Here is a 15,811-nt window from a genome sequence, read left to right on the forward strand (position 1 = left end):
ATGTCTCTGCCAAAGTCTAGAGAACAGGTGTCTAAATATTACATGGAAAGGAGTTACACAAGTGTATGTGTATGAAGCAGGGTGATCTTTCTCAGGTGGGGAAGGACCCATGCCAGTGGGCTTCAGTCCCAATGGACTTTTTCTTGGGCTACATTTAGGTACATAAAAGCATTATAAGACCAGCGAGGATCTCTGCATATTATGAACATATCTCTTTATCTTTCCATAGCCCATTCTCAATGTCTTATCTTGAAAATTCCCTATCCTTACTGATGTTAGAGCTCACCAAAAATATTCCACTTGCCCATGATAATTGGTTAGGATTACGTACAGAAGATTGCTGGTCCCCTTTTTGATTCAAAAAATCTTAAAAATTGGAGGGGACCTCTAACCTGTACCTGTATCTGAACAAGAATCCCTCTATACCTTCCCTGACAAAAGATGGTCCAGCCTTTGTTTGAAACTCTCCAAAGAGGGGAACTACATGACCTCTCAAGCAAGCCCATTCTACTTGGAAATAACTAGTGATTTGGAAGCTTTTCCTTCCAAGAAGCCTAGATTTTGCTCTGCACCTGCAACTACTGCTTCTTGTTCTTCCCTGGATGCCAAGTGGAATGAGTCCTTTTCCAAAGTATAAGCCCTTTGATGACAGTTCTTATGTCTACTCCCACCCCACCTTCTCAAGGTCAAAACTCCTCAGTGGCAAACTGAGGGTCCTTGAGGAGCAGCTGCTGCCTGGAAATCTGAGTTTGTAACCCCTGAGTAATTTTATCTTTAGGATAAGCATTCCATATTGCTATCAATGTTCTATCTTCCATACCTCATCATAATTGGGATGTGAGCTGGAAAATCACTTAGAGAATTAAAAGGTAGGTATGCCCAATCATACTAGCCCATTACTGCAACTCTATACTCCACTCTGGTCTTTAGGACTTGGAGTAAATGTTTCTGCCTTCGTGATACCCCTGCTCTGTCTTCATATACTAAAAGGAGAAAACATCATGGAAGTGACATTGATTGGCACTCCTCTTTCCCAAACATGCCTTGTTCTCTTTCTCTTTTCCCCTATTTTATTTCTTGCCTCACAGCTACCAAATATACCCCTGGTGCCCTTGGGAATTATTTCGTGGTGCTGGTATCACTAAAGGCTTCCCTGATTCTCCCATTTCTCCCCTCTTCAATTTTCCTAGAGTAATTTGCCTCTATCACATTTTTGGTATCATATTTGGTTTCTGAAAACCCCTTATATTGCCTGTTAGATAAGCAACTCCTTAAAGAGAGGGAGAATATTATTTTTTATCTTTTTTATTTCCAGCACTTAGTACAGTATTTCAAACAATGTTGTTCAGTTGTGTCAGACTCTTTGTGATCCCATTTGGGGCTTTCTTGGCAAAGATGCTGGAGTGGTTTGCCATTTCCTTCTCCAATTTATTTTACAGATGAAGAAACAGAGGCAAACAGGGTTAAGTGACTGCCCAGGTCACACAGCTACTAAGTGTATGAGGCCAGATTTGAACCCAGTCTTTCTAACATGAGGCCCAGCACTCTATCCATTACACCACCTAGCTCTCCCTACTTTGAACATAGTAGACATTTAACTAAAGTTGGTCAAATTGAAATGTTAATCCTTGTTTTCAACCAATGTTTCTAGAAACTATGGCTTCAGGAGTATCGGTGTTGTATTTTCAGAGGGATATTGATAAGCCAGAGAATGTTCAGAGGAAGGCCTCTAGATTTTTGTACCAAACACAAATTCTTCCTTATTGAAATGCTGTTCGATGAATTCCTTCTATGATTCCAGCCCCAGAATGATTAGCCCCACTGACAAGAATCCTTGTTCATTTTAATTTCTGGGATCAGACCAGATGAACTTCCTCATCCTGTAACGTACCTTGCCAAAACTTCCTTTTCCCAACATTTTGTGCAAAATGAAATCCTCAATACTGAATTTCATCCTGAGGGATAGTTGTTCTGTCTTCAGTACTGGTCCTGAAAGAGGCTCCGTGCTCACCATCCCTTCCACTGGCAGCTCCCAGGAGATTCCCTGAGGCTCTGAAAGGAGCAAGCCAGTTACTGAAAATGAACTTCAGGAAATTGAATGGCTTCCCAATCACACAGACTTCATGTAGTTTGTACTTCAAATATCCCATTTGAGGAGCTCGTGCTATTTGATTATGGGGTAGGGACCTTTAAGTATAGTCTGAATTTCTCTGTGTTCCTCTACAGGGGCTGTATCTCAAGCTGCTGGTCACGGATAAAACCCTCAACCACCCAATGATCATAAATGCAGAACAAAATCAGACTATGCACAAATTGGGATCTGAACCAAAACTAAAAAAAAAAATCTTTTTTGACTGTCCTTTGTGTCATTGTGGTTGATGGCTATCAGATATATCACCCCAATGGCACTGGCACCTGAAAATAACTACAGTCAATATTTAAACAGTTTGTACATTGTCTCATTTGATTCATATAACAATCCCATGACATAGGTACTGCACAGAGGATTATCCCCATTGTATAGAAAGTGATGCTCAGAATAGTTAGATGACTTGCCAATTGCCACATGGCTAAAAGTCATTGCAAAATTCGAACCAAGTCCTTCCCTAAATGCCAAAACCATTCATCTTTCCTTGACTTTGTGTTAAATTTAACACAGGTTTTTGTTTTTTTTTCATTCATCAAAGTCTCAGTGAAAAAGCTAAATTCGCTGCTCCTGCCCTTATTCTGGACCTCAGAAATCCTGGGCTCAAATCCTATCCTTCATCAATTACAATCTGTGAAACCTTACATAAGAAACTTAACCTGCTTAGACCTTGGTTTCCTCATCTGAATATTGAGGGATTGGATTAGATGCCAAAGGTGGCAGCTAGGTGGCACAGTGGATAGAGTGCTTCAATCTGGAATCAGACCTGAGTTCGAGCCTTAGACACTACTTGGCTGTGTGACCCTGGATAAGTCATTTAACATTTATCAGCCTCAGTTTCCTCACCTGTAAAAGGGGGTTAATAATTGTACCTACCCCCTACGGTTGTTGAAAGATCAAATGATTTTTAAAAGTGTTTTGCAAACCTGACAACATCATATAAATGCTTTCTTCATGTTCTTTTAGGTTCTTTGTATCCCTAAATCTATGATCCCATGGCACAAACTTTGCTTTGTAGTCCTATGGCTAGAATTTGAGCCTATTTCCTCCTAATTAGAGGAGGTAGTATAGAGGAATGAACATTTGAATGAGGATTAAAAGGCATGGATTCCTAGAACTCCAACCTGCTATAGACTGGAATATGACCCCCAAACATGTCTGTTTAACCTACCTGAGCTATCAGTGTAAATGAAGAACAACTTTTTCCTTGTTCTAACACTTAATGACTTAAGTCCTCAGACATCCTGCTCTCTTTAAGGCAAACACAAATTTTATCCTTTGTGTTAGAAGATCTCCAGCCTAGAATCATATGTCCATTATTTTCTTTGGGCTTACCTTCTAAGTGAAAACTTAACTACCTTCAAATTGTTAGCTAAATAGCAGTCCTTTGATTCTTGCTAAATAGAATTTTGAGTGTGGCAGACTATTTCTCCATGAAATTGTTCTCCTATGTGTCATCATGTTGTATAATGACCCTTAGTTCCTAGAAGACTATGTATTACCAACAAAGCATAAGCTATGAATGTTCCTACCAGGCTACACAGGAGTATTTTTTTTTTGCCTTTTTTTTTGGAGGGGGGAAGACAGGGCAATTGGGGTTAAGTGATTTGCCCAAGGTCACACAGCTAGTTTGTGTGTGTGTGTGTGTGTGTGTGTGAAGTGTCTGAGTTCAGATTTGAACTCAGGTCCTCCTGACTCCAGGGCCGGTGCTCTATTCACTGTGCCAACCTAGCCTAGACAGGATCTGAGTGTCTCAAAAAGACCGAGTTTACTGTCTCAGCACTAACCTATCTAGGAAAGGAGAGCCACAGTTGGTTAAGCACTACATGACGAATGGTGTGTGTGTGCAGGCATGTATACATACACACACACAGGGAACATCACGAATTAGAAAGTACTGAAAACACAGAGGAGTTATGATCTTCACCAGAGGGAAAAGCCACGTGATAATGATGGATTTACTGAAGTATTAAAGCATAACTGGGACATTGACAGTCCCTACCCATCTCTATTTGCCTTTTTAAAATCCGTAAAGTGTAGGTAACAGGCAAATATGTTACACTCTGGGGGCAGCCAATCAACCATTGACTGTTATCACAGTCAGATTCATATCTGCATAATTCTGTAACAGAGAATGGTGACAACTTTAAATTGGGCACTTACAGAATAACAGAAATATGAAGAAACCTAGAGACCATCTACTACAGTGTTCTGTAGTCATTATAGGTTATAATCCTTTAACCTTCACCTGATGACCTCAGGTGATGGGGGGCAGTACCCCACTACTTTCTGAGGCATTCTATCCGCTCTGCTTTTGGGTAACTGCATTGTTTGAAAGTTGCCTCTCTCAACTTCATCCGTGGTTCCCATTTTTGCCCTATGGTACTAAGCACAACATGTCCAATATTTATTTCAAATACTCCAAGGCAGTCCTTATACACGTTCCTCTAACCTTTCCATTACCCCCTTAAAGTATCACTTCTCCAAGTTAAACTATTAATGCTGTTTGTGATATGGTCTTATCATTCTAGTCCTCTTTAACTGGACGCTTTCCATCTTAATGGCCTTCTTAAAACACAGTGCTCTGAACTCAACACATTTCCTCTTCCCTCTTTCTGGATTCTCTCTTAACCTGCTTGGCCCTCGGTTTCCTTATCTGAATATTGAGGGGTTGGATTAGATGCCAAAGGTGATAGCTAGGTGGCACAGTGGATAGAGTGCTTGAACCTGTAGTTGGAAGACCCAAGTTTGAGCCTTAGACACTACTAGGCTGTGTGACCCTAGACAAGTTATTTAACACTTATCAGCCTCAGTTTTCTCACCCGTAAATGGGGGTTAATAATAGTACCCACCTCCTAGGGTTGTTGGAAGAGTGGGTTTTTGTCATCTTATTGTATTGTTCTGATCCTTCTCTTCCCTTCTCAGGCTCTTTCCAAGAGCAGCTTCTGTGTCCTACAACTGTGTGTGGGTATATCCTTGGGCTCTATTCTGAGCTGTCTACTATATACTCTCTCTGGATAATTTCACAAGTACTCATGGGTTTAACTATCAACTCAATGGCAGCTCCCAGATTCACATAAATTGCCCTTGCCTCTCTCCTCAGCTTTAGATGCACCTGAATTTTCCATAAGCATCTCAAATTCAACATATAAAAAACATGCACAGAACAAAATATATCTTTCCCTCGAAAGCCTTCCCTCCCCTAACTTGACTGTTTTTTTCCTCACCAAGGGCATCGTAATCCTTCCAGTTACCCATGTCTGTAGCCTTTGTGCCTTTCTCAGCTCTTCACACTCCTCCCCAACTTTCTTTTATCTTATCTGTTGTCAAGTCTTGAATATTCTATCTCCATAACATCTATTGTGTCTGTCCCCTAATTAGGTCTTCCTTCACCAATATTCTCTCCCCTGCTCAAGAAGTTTTAGGGGCTCCCAATTGCCTCTAAGATAAAATACACACTTCTCTATTTGACATGTAAAGTCCTTCAAAATCTGGCTCCAATCTACCTTTCCAGGCTGAATCTAAATTACTGTCCCATTACACCCCCTGTGTTCTTGCCAATCTGGCCTACTCAATGTCCCTACTGTTGAGTCAGTTTTCATGGCAGACACTGGAGTAGTTTGTTATTTCCTTCTCTAGCTCATTTTACAGAAGAGGAGACTGAGGCAAACAGGGATGAGTGACTTGCCCAGGGTCACACAGCTAGTAAGTGTTTGAGGCCCAAACTGAACCTGTGAAGATGCACCTTCCACTTAGCTACCCCATACATATAATAAATATCCCTTCTGGACTTTAGAATGCTTGGAATGCCCATTCACATTCGTTTTCTTTTTCCCTCCCTCCCTCTCTGTCTCTTACATCCCTAGCTTCATCCAAGTCTTTGCTCAAATATCACTTCCTAAAAAAGACTTTCTTGAACTCTCCAGTTGTTAGTGCTTCCCCCACCTCAGTTACTTTTGGGAGCACATACTTTGTATTTACCGATCTGTGTATCAGAATTCAAGTTGTCCAAAGTCAGGGAGTGTTTTCTTTTGACCTTTTGTAGTCTTGGTGCCTAGCATAGTGCCAGACAGATAATAAGAGCCTAATTAATGTGTATTTAATTGAATTGAAATTAATGTGGTTGGACTATGAAAGAGCATAACGGGACTGTCACCTCCTCTTTTCTGGAGGATATAATTGTCTTAAGGCAGCCTAACATCCCATTACCCTTTTGGCTGCCATATCATAGTACTGCCTCATGTTGAGTTGGAACCCACATTTTTCCCCCTCTTGAACAGGACGTGAAGTTGTTTTTTAAATCAGGTTGCATTTATCTCTGTTGAATTTTATCTTCTTAGATGTGCTTCATCATTTTAGTCCCTCATGATTTTTTTGGATTCTGGCTCTGTCATCCAGGACGTTAACTATTCTTCCAACTTGTGCCTCATCTGAACATTTGATAAAAATGTCACTTATGTTTTCATAGAAATCATCATTAAAAATGTTAAACAGCAAAGGGTCAGGGAGAGATACCAAGAACAGCTGTCTCTCCTTCCAGATAAAATCCTCCAAATTTAAATACAATCATTAATGACTATTTTGGTGCTGAATCTACCTAATGATTTTATTGTCTAAACCACCCCTTTCTATCTTGTCCACAGTATCTGCATTGAAAGACTTCAAACAATTTGACAAATAAACTATAGGGACCAGATGTCCTACTGTTCTCTCAAACTTAACATCCAATATATCGTATATCTATGAGTTCTCATGAAGTAATGGATAGAGGGCTGGGCTTGGAATAAAAAAGACATGGGGTCAAATTTATCTTCAGATGCACTAAGAAAGTCACTGTGTACCTTAGTTTCCCCGTCTATAAAATAAGGGAGTCAGATTCTATGACTGCTAAGGCTCTTTACAGGTCTAAGTGTATTATCCTATTAAAAAGGAAATTGTCTTTCCCTCTAATCCTTCTTTCTTATTTTGTATTTCTGTTAAGGGTACCTCCTAGGCACCTAGATTTGCAAATTTGGAATCATCTTCAAGTCTTCATTGTCTTTCATCTCTTCTCTCATCCCTCCTTCCCGTATCCAATCATTTCTCAAGTCTTGTTGATCCCATCTCTATAACATCTTAAGATGTCTACTTTTCTCCATTCACATGGCTACTATGCTACCCTCCAAGCTGGTCTCTAATTTATCTCCCTTTAATACTGCTTTGAAAGTGATATTCCTGAAGCATAGGTGTGAACATGTCACCTCCTTGCTCAAGAAGCTCCATGGGCTCCTTATTGTCTTGGGATCCAATAAATACTTCTCTGAATGGCAGTTAAAGCCAGTCTCTTCACAGATTTAGTACACCTTATTTCTCTTCACATGCTCTCAATCTACTTCTTGTGCCTCACACATCACATTCCATTACCTATCTCTGGGTCTTTGGGTAGGCTGTCTCCCTTGCCTGGAACTCATTCTCTTCTCTTTCCTGCCTCTTAAAATCTCTAATTTCCTTCAAGGTTCAACACAAGTGCCACCTTCTACTTGAGGCCTTTTATTATCTTCCCAGCTGTCAGTACCACACTTCAATTACCTTGTATTTAATTTAAAAATATTTTGCATATATTAATTTATATTCATCCTATTTCCACTGTGAGAATATAAGTTCCTTGAGGGCAAATCATGTTTTATTTTTGTCTTTGAATCCTCAGGGCCTAGGATAGTACCTGGTACATTAAAATCATTTTAAGAAATGCTTGTTGATTGATTAGTTGCTATTGCTCATGTACAAGTATAGTAATTTAACCAAAAAAAGGTAAAACAAAATGACTTGAGTTTAGTCTGATATGGCCTGTTCTTTTTGAAGCTCTGCTGTCTGTTAATGGTCAGTTCTTCCTGGACCAAGTGCTCACAAACAATCCTTTCTAGACTTCTACCAAAAATGGAGGTCAAGTTTACTGGCATATAGTTTGCAGATTCTACTCTCTTAACTTTTTTAAAAAAGAGAATATACTTGCTCTTCTTCAATTATATGGTACCTCATTTGTCCTTCAGAGTCTTTCAAAGGTCACTGGTGATGTCTAAGAAGTTGCACCTACTAGTTGGTTCATTCTATAAGGTAGGATTCAGCAGAACTCACAAAAGGCAACTAGTTGCTCTCTTAAATATTTTTGTTTTATCTTTGCCAATGCAAAACACATTTTCCTTGACTGAGAAAACAAAATCAACATAATTTCTGAGTATTTTTGCCATCTCTCTGTCTTCCCTTATCACCTTCCCATCATCCCTCAGCAGAAGTCCTAGTCCTTTCTCTTTTTCCTAATAAAACTATTTTTTAAAAAATCACATTTTGCTGACTGACATTCCTCATCAAGTTCGGTTCATTGTGAGCATTCATAATACTACACTTAAAATACCATGCCAGACTTTTGTGTTAATCTCCCATTATGCCATGCTACCATTTTTTATACATATATTCTAAAAATCCAAGTTGACCAATGAATTCTTCGGATATCCATGCTATTTCCCTTAGAAAATTTCTACCCTTGCTGGAAATGCTTCCATTATATCTTTTTAATTTCATTCTTGAGGGTTTCTAATCCTTCCAGGATGTCTTCCCCTACACAATTTTAAGCCATGGTATTCTATCTGCCCTAAGTCTAGTCTAGACTCTTTAAAAGAAACTTTCTCACAGGGTGCATGTTAGACTGTGAATTCTAATACGAAATATTTATTTCCCTCAAGAATTCTTCTATCATTTATTCTTCAGCAACCAGTTCTTTTCTATCAGTCAGCTTCAACTCCAGAATAGCAATTTCCCTTTCTACTACTGAACTTGGAAGGATGCAATTACTAAGGCAAGCCAAGAATTTATTAGCTGCTATGCTTTTGCAAAAGGGAAGGGAACATTGCCTCCTATGTACCAGGCTGCACTGTGCTAAATGCTTTACACACATTACCTCAATTGAAAAGAGAACTCTAGCAGAAACTTGGATAATTGAAGTTCCCCACCACAATTTTATCATATTTCTGTGCCAGACTTGTTACTTTTCCCCCAAATTCCCATTTCCTCCTGTCCAGGTAACCTATAATTTACTTCTATGGAAAACTTTCCTGTTTCTCCCTCCAAAGAAATTTCTGGGCAATATAATCTTTCTGAGGAAAAAGACTAATTTCTATCTTTCTATCCCTAGTGCCTAGGATAGCACACAGTAGGTATACAATAAAAAATTATTAAATTGAATTCACTGAAATATTTCTTATAATTTTTCCCTGTTCTGGTTTCTAGATTTCTTCACAAGAGTATTTCTTAATATACTCTGTACTCTCCACCCAGGCTCCATTTCCCCCCCCTATTCTGTTCCATTTGAATAATATACATTTCTGAACTATGTATTCCCACTGTGAGTCTCATTCCATTAAGTCTCACTGATATCTGTGGGGCCAATTTGTCTCCTTCCATTAAGGTATACAGTTCATTCACTTTGCTTATTGCTAGTATATTGTACATTTGTGTACAGACATAAGCAGACATGTGTTTTATTGCTGATTCTTGGATTCTCTGGTGAATTAAGGGGCATCTTTACCTCTATTCTTCCTTTGTTGTCAGGACTATATATTATTTATGGCTTTATAGACAATTTTTTCCCCCTTCACTTTAAAGTTCTTTTGATTAGATTTGTAAGACACTTGGCAAATACATTTTCACCAGGCCCCATTAGTCATGGTCCATTCCTGGCCCTCATTCCTATATTTTAAGTTATATTCCAAAAACCCTAATCCTAATTCTCATCTGCCATCTTCCTAGCTAGCTATTCATTTACCAAATCCACTTTCTCTTCTGAAGACCCTGACTCCCATTGGTTGCAGAGATGAAAACGCCACCTCTGTCACTAAAGTCCTTGGTTTCTTGCCTTGGGCTTCATTTTCTCTTGCAATATTCCCTACGATATTTTTTAGATTCCTTCTGGCAGTATCAGTTGTCAAATGAATCACTAGAAGTGGACTGTGGTCATCAGGTCTATGAAGTCCTGGAAAGGCCTCAGTCGTGACCCAGACACATGCCCTAGGAAAATCGCAGACCTCCTTATAGCGAGGCAGAAGAGTGGTACCATGATACTCCCCAGCAAAGAATCACCACTCCTCTTCTGCTTTTATTCCTTTGAGTCCCACGGGGTGCTCTCATTTCCTACACCTCATGACAATCAGTTTAATTCAATAATCGTTTGATTCAACACTTAAAACGTATTCATTATATCCATAATTCCTTTGTATAAACAACTTTTTTTTTCCAGAGGTTCCAGATATCCCTTCTATGGGAAAGGTGTCATACCTATTACTAGGCTCTGAGGTATTCTTTTCTCCCTCTGCACCACATTATGGCACTCTAACCTCCTGATACTGGTCAGGATTCCCTTTTCCCTCTTCAGATCCCTTTTTAAAATTTCATTTTCACCTTGAAACCATTTTTTTCAAGGAACCTTTTCCATTCTCCAAATGCTAGAGAGTAAAGAGATGCTTCTGTAGACTCCTCTCTTACTGGAGGGAGAACAGGATACACTTTAAGCCCAGAGATAAAACAAATACTGTACATTCTAGCAAGTCACTAATGCATCCTCTTTGCCCTATGTGCTACTGTCTGTAAAGGAGATCCTGTATTCTGCTATTCTTGTTGGCAGCTTGTGGTTATCTTTCAAAGGGTTCTGCTGGGGTACATTACCAAACAAAAACTGGAAACTTCTGAGACAGGCTATATTAATCACCTTTCCTCAAGTTTGCCCAACCATTACCTTTGATTGGCAATTAGTTGCATCTTGCCAAAAGATCAAGAAAAATACTCCTCTCATGGAAATAGCCCAGAATTATGTATATGAGGTGGGATCTGGCTGAACTAAAAGACACTTCATACCTCCTTCTTCAGATTGGTTTTTAGAAGTTTTATGCACTTTGTGCTGCTCTCCCCATTTTTCTGTTCTCACAAACCATTGCCAGTTTTGTTCAAGCAAAATTGTGCATCTTGTCTACTTCCAGCCCATTGCTACCAAGGAAGCCCTTGCTGTTCTATGTGGGGATGCACTCTTCTTTTTTTGTTTTTTTTTTTTAAAGCAATCGGGGCTAAGTAACTTGCTCAAGGTTACACGGCCAGTTATTTCTGGGTGTGGTGCTGAGTATCTGAGCCCGGGATTTGACCCAGGTCATCCCAACACTGGAGCCGGTGCTCTTACTGGTTGAGCCACCTGGCTGCCCCTAAGCAATTGGGGTTAAGTAACTTGCTCAAGGTTACACGGCCAGGTGTTTCTGGGTGGGTGCTAAGTGTCTGAGCCCGGGATTCGATCTCCAGGTCATCCTGACACTGGAGCCAGTGTTCTTACTCGCTGTGCTACCTGGCCGCCCTGCACTCTTCTTTTGAGTAATCTGTGTCTGCTTTAATTAGAGCAGGAGTCACTTGGAGAATAGCTAAACCTGTTTTAGAGTTTAGATATCCTCTGGTTCATACCCATCTTTTTATAAATGAGGAAACTGAGGTCAAGAGAAGTTAAATAATTCACCTGAGGTTATACATTTGTATGACAGTTTACATTACATCTTATCAGAAGTGATCTTCAGGATACCCCTATGAGGTAGGCAGTGATTATGATTCTCATTTTATAGATGAAGAAACAGGCACTTTCTTAGTCACCGATCTAGTAAGTAGAATAACCAGGACTAGAACCCGGGCCTTTTGACTCCTCATTTGCGCTGGCTCTATTACATTATGCTGCACTGCATAAAGAACAGAGTGACAAGACAGTCTGAGAACTTTAAAGGTATAAGGTCAGAGCTAACCATTAATAAAGACCCCACCAAGAGCAGCTAGAGGGCATAATGAGTAGAATGCTAGACTTACTAGTTGTGTGACCCTGGGCAAGTCAGTTGACTCCTCGTACTTCAGTTTTCTCATCAGTAATATGGAAATAACAATAGCACCTACCTCCCATCAAAATATATGTTCAGTTCTATGTAAGCCTTAAACTGCTATGTACATGGCTCACTGGTATCATCCTCTTCATCCCTCATTAAAGCTACCTTTTTTTCCAGCTGTAGAAATTGGTAAATATGGAATTGTTGCTCCTTGGGTTAGATGGATGGGGAGACCAATTTCAATCGGACCTTCTCTGAAGATCTGTTCTGTGTCACGTAGACATCGAGCCTGGGTTATAAACAAACAAACAGCAAATTATTCTCTTTTCTGTTAAAGGACCAACTCAACAATTAAGCACTACTCATGGTAAATTTCCATTTCTGGAACCCTGGATGGATTGGTAAACTGGGACATCCTGTCTGAAGCTTGGTATCTTTCCTTTTGTAGAGAAGGAAAAGAATAATGTCTACAGAGAAGAAAACTTTCCTAGTATTATTTCCAATTATCCATGAAGATCCATGATTTTCTCCCCCAATCCTTCTTGTCAAATCCTATACTATAGTTATGTTTATCCCGGGGTGGGGTGTGGGGGTAGAAAGGTTAAACTCTTGAGCAATCATAACAAACAGATAAAACTGGGGGCCATACATAAGGATTTCTGTGGGCTATATACAGACTTAGAAAATCATCTATTAACATTATCTATGTTGTACTGTATTTTTATTTATTTTGTTCAATATTTCCCAATTACATTTTAATCTGGTCCTGACACTCAAGAGAGTTGTGGGCCATGAGCTTGACACATCTGCTCTTGTGTATTTAAGAAATATAATGTAGGAGACTTGGCAGTGTTTTATGCCTCTTGGTTAAGTATCTCCCATTCAATTTCTCAAGTAAATTCATTGGCTATAAAGAGCATTCTCTACCTGTTGTGTGCTTTCGATCATTGCCAGAGCTTCTGCCATGAGTTTCTGGTTTACCCCACAAAGGTTGGCCACCTTTGTTTGGCATCGGTGGTGAACGTTCATGCCACATGCTGAAAGAAAGAAAGTGATGGAGTGGTGAAATGAGTAATACACCCAGAAGGACTAGCTGTCTGCGAATTATATTGCTTTCCTCTCTCTCTCTCTCTCCATCTATTCATCTATTTAGAACTATTTGTGTCCAAGATGGATTTGAGGTAGTTAAATTGTTTTTATTGGATTAGATTTAACAACAAATAACAGACACACGAAATCTTTAAATACTGGCAGTATTTACTATGCAGTGTTGGGCTACATTTTGAATAGGCCTTATGGGCTATCACTCTTAGGCAGCTTTGTGCCAAAGTATACAAAATGAATGAGATCAAACTTTTTTAGAGGGCTTGATGCTGTGAGAGAGTTTAGCTTCTATGGAGTGCTAAATCTGGAGTCAAAGGATAGAAGTTCAAATCCTGCCTCTACGGAACATTGAACTTGTAGTCACCAGACCAGAGTTTGAATCTCAGCTCTGGTACTACCTATGGGGACTTTGCACAAGCCACTTTCTGGCCTCATTTTTCCTCTTATTTAAAATAAGAGAATTTGACTAGATGAACCAGGAGGTCCCTTCTAGCTCTAAACCTATAATCCTAAGATCTATTTAGGTGTCAGGAGTGCTGAATAAACTAACCTTTTTATTTTTTTAAAACCTTCTTGGCATATATTAAAAAAAAAAAACTTCCTTCCACCATTTAAGTTGGTAAAGGTCAATGTCTAAGACCAAATTAAGAATAAAGCCATAGATGAATGAGACATCTCTGGAATTACTTCATGCACTCCACGGATTTCTGAGAGCAAAATAATGGGAAAGAATGGAAATGAATCAATGAAATGGAAATCTACAGCCATATGTGTGGTGCCTCTTAAGTCTCTACTGAGGAGCAGTCCACTTAAAGCATTAACTAAAGCATCAATGAAAGAATCTTTTAAGATCTCCAGGTATAAAACACAGATGCTGAAAGCCAGAGAGAGTATTTTTTACAAAGCCATGAAAACATAAAAGGGTTTTTTTTTTTGCTTTTTTTTTGGAGGGCAATTGGGGTTGTGATTTGCCCAAAGTCACACGGCTAATAAGTGTGTCAAGTGTCTGAGGCTGCATTTGAACTCAGGTCCTGCTGACTCCAGGGCCAGTGCTTTATTCACTGCGCCACCTAGCTGCCCCAAACATAAGAATTCTAATAAAGAATTACCACCATTCAAAAAGTTTAGTGCAACTCTTCTCAATATCATCTATGTTTCGGTTGGTGATAAAGACTTTCTGAGATGGATATTATTTCTATAGATTAAGAACCATGTACACCAACTCTTTATCACAATAAATTCTCTCCCAGAAACATAAGTAGGAAGGTTCCAGAAACTAATCCCACATCTAACACAAAAGAGATGACAAAAAAAAAGGTAAGGAAGAATTGTTCATTTCAGCACAGATATTGTTACTATTGGTTGGTTCTTCCTAGAACTTCCCATTTTGAGGAAGCTGCCCAGGCTAGCTTTGTCTTCTTCTCCAGGCTCCACTCCTGACTCTCCCTGACTTTTTCTACCATGCCCTGGACCTTCTTCACCCTGGAACCTCACTCAATCTGTGGAATTCTCCCACTCAAAGTGCCCTCCCACCCTGTGGGAAGGATTGCCCCCAGTATCTCCAGTTCAAGGAGGATGTGTAGGCCAGGCAAGCCTTCATTTCTCTGCAGACTACACGCCTGTCTTTCTTAGCCTGTGTCTATCCCATTTCTGCACCAAATACCTTCATCTCTTCTCCTCTACCTGCTTTTCAGCTCCATTTTATTTGTTGCTTCCTTCATTAGAATATAGGTTCCTTGAGGTCAGACATTGTCTTTATTTCTATTTGTATAATACAGTAAATGCTGAATAAACGTCTGTTGGCTTGACTTGTTCCTAGACTGTAGGGTCATAAATTCACAGTTGGAAAAGACCTTAGAGATCATCTACTTGAACACCTTTATTTTTACAGATGTGGAGACTGAGGCCCAGGGAGCTAAAGCATCTTATCCAAGGTTACAGTTATTATGTATCAGCAGCAGAATTTGAACCCAAGTCCTATGACTCAAAATTCAGGAATCTTTCTACACCATTCTTGTTGCCAGTTTGAAGGTCCAATAAAAGGTAGCAAAATTCACTTCTGGATTTTCTTATTATGGAAAGAAGCCCTAAAAGAAGTTGTTCTTGAAAACAAAAGCCATTACTTTATTCCTTTTTTTCTTTGAGGGGGGAAGGCAGGGCAATTGGGGTTAAGTGACTTGTGCAAGGTCACACAGCTAGTAAGTGTCAAGTGTCTAAGGTCACATATGAACTCAGGACCTCCTGATTTTAGGGCTGGTGCTCTATTCACCGCACCACCTAGCTGCCCCTACTTTGTTCTCTAACTTGTCTTAAGGATCAGTGGTCAAATAGACCTGGGTTCAAGTCTCACCTCTGAGACGTAACGTTGTTGTTCAGCCTTTTTAGTCATGCCTGACTCTCTATGACCTCACTTGGGGTTTTGTTGGCAGAGATACTGGACTGGTTTGCCATTTCCTTCTCCAGCTCATTTTACAGATGAGGAAACTGAGGTAAAGAGGGTTAAGTGTCTTGCTCAGGATCACACAGCTAGTGAGTGTCTGAGGCCAGACTTGAATTCAGGTCTTCCTGACTCCAGTTCTGGTGCTCTATTCACTGTGGGCACCACTTAGCCAAGAATTCCTAGCTACATGACAATGACTAAGTCACTTAACCTCCAGTTCACCTCCTATAAAATACGGAGAACAAG

The 15,811-nt window shown here is 39.8% G+C and overlaps 1 protein-coding gene across 1 annotated transcript in view; it reads right to left on the reverse strand.

The window, feature by feature from the left end:
• Positions 1 to 15,811, reverse strand: part of LOC138175813 (protein kinase C theta type) — a 198,860-nt gene that overhangs the window by 85,950 nt on the left and 97,099 nt on the right. Inside the window, exons 9-11 of the mRNA XM_069106315.1 lie at positions 12,949 to 13,058; positions 12,187 to 12,310; positions 1,892 to 2,052 (exon numbers count right to left, since the gene is read on the reverse strand). Coding sequence (XP_068962416.1) covers positions 1,892 to 2,052; positions 12,187 to 12,310; positions 12,949 to 13,058 — 395 coding nt within the window. The remainder of the gene's footprint in view (positions 1 to 1,891; positions 2,053 to 12,186; positions 12,311 to 12,948; positions 13,059 to 15,811) is intronic.

Source organism: Petaurus breviceps, unplaced genomic scaffold, assembly GCF_028583685.1.
Source record: "Petaurus breviceps papuanus isolate PSGF00001 unplaced genomic scaffold, PetGlider_PUasm1.0 79, whole genome shotgun sequence".
NCBI lineage: Eukaryota > Metazoa > Chordata > Mammalia > Diprotodontia > Petauridae > Petaurus > Petaurus breviceps.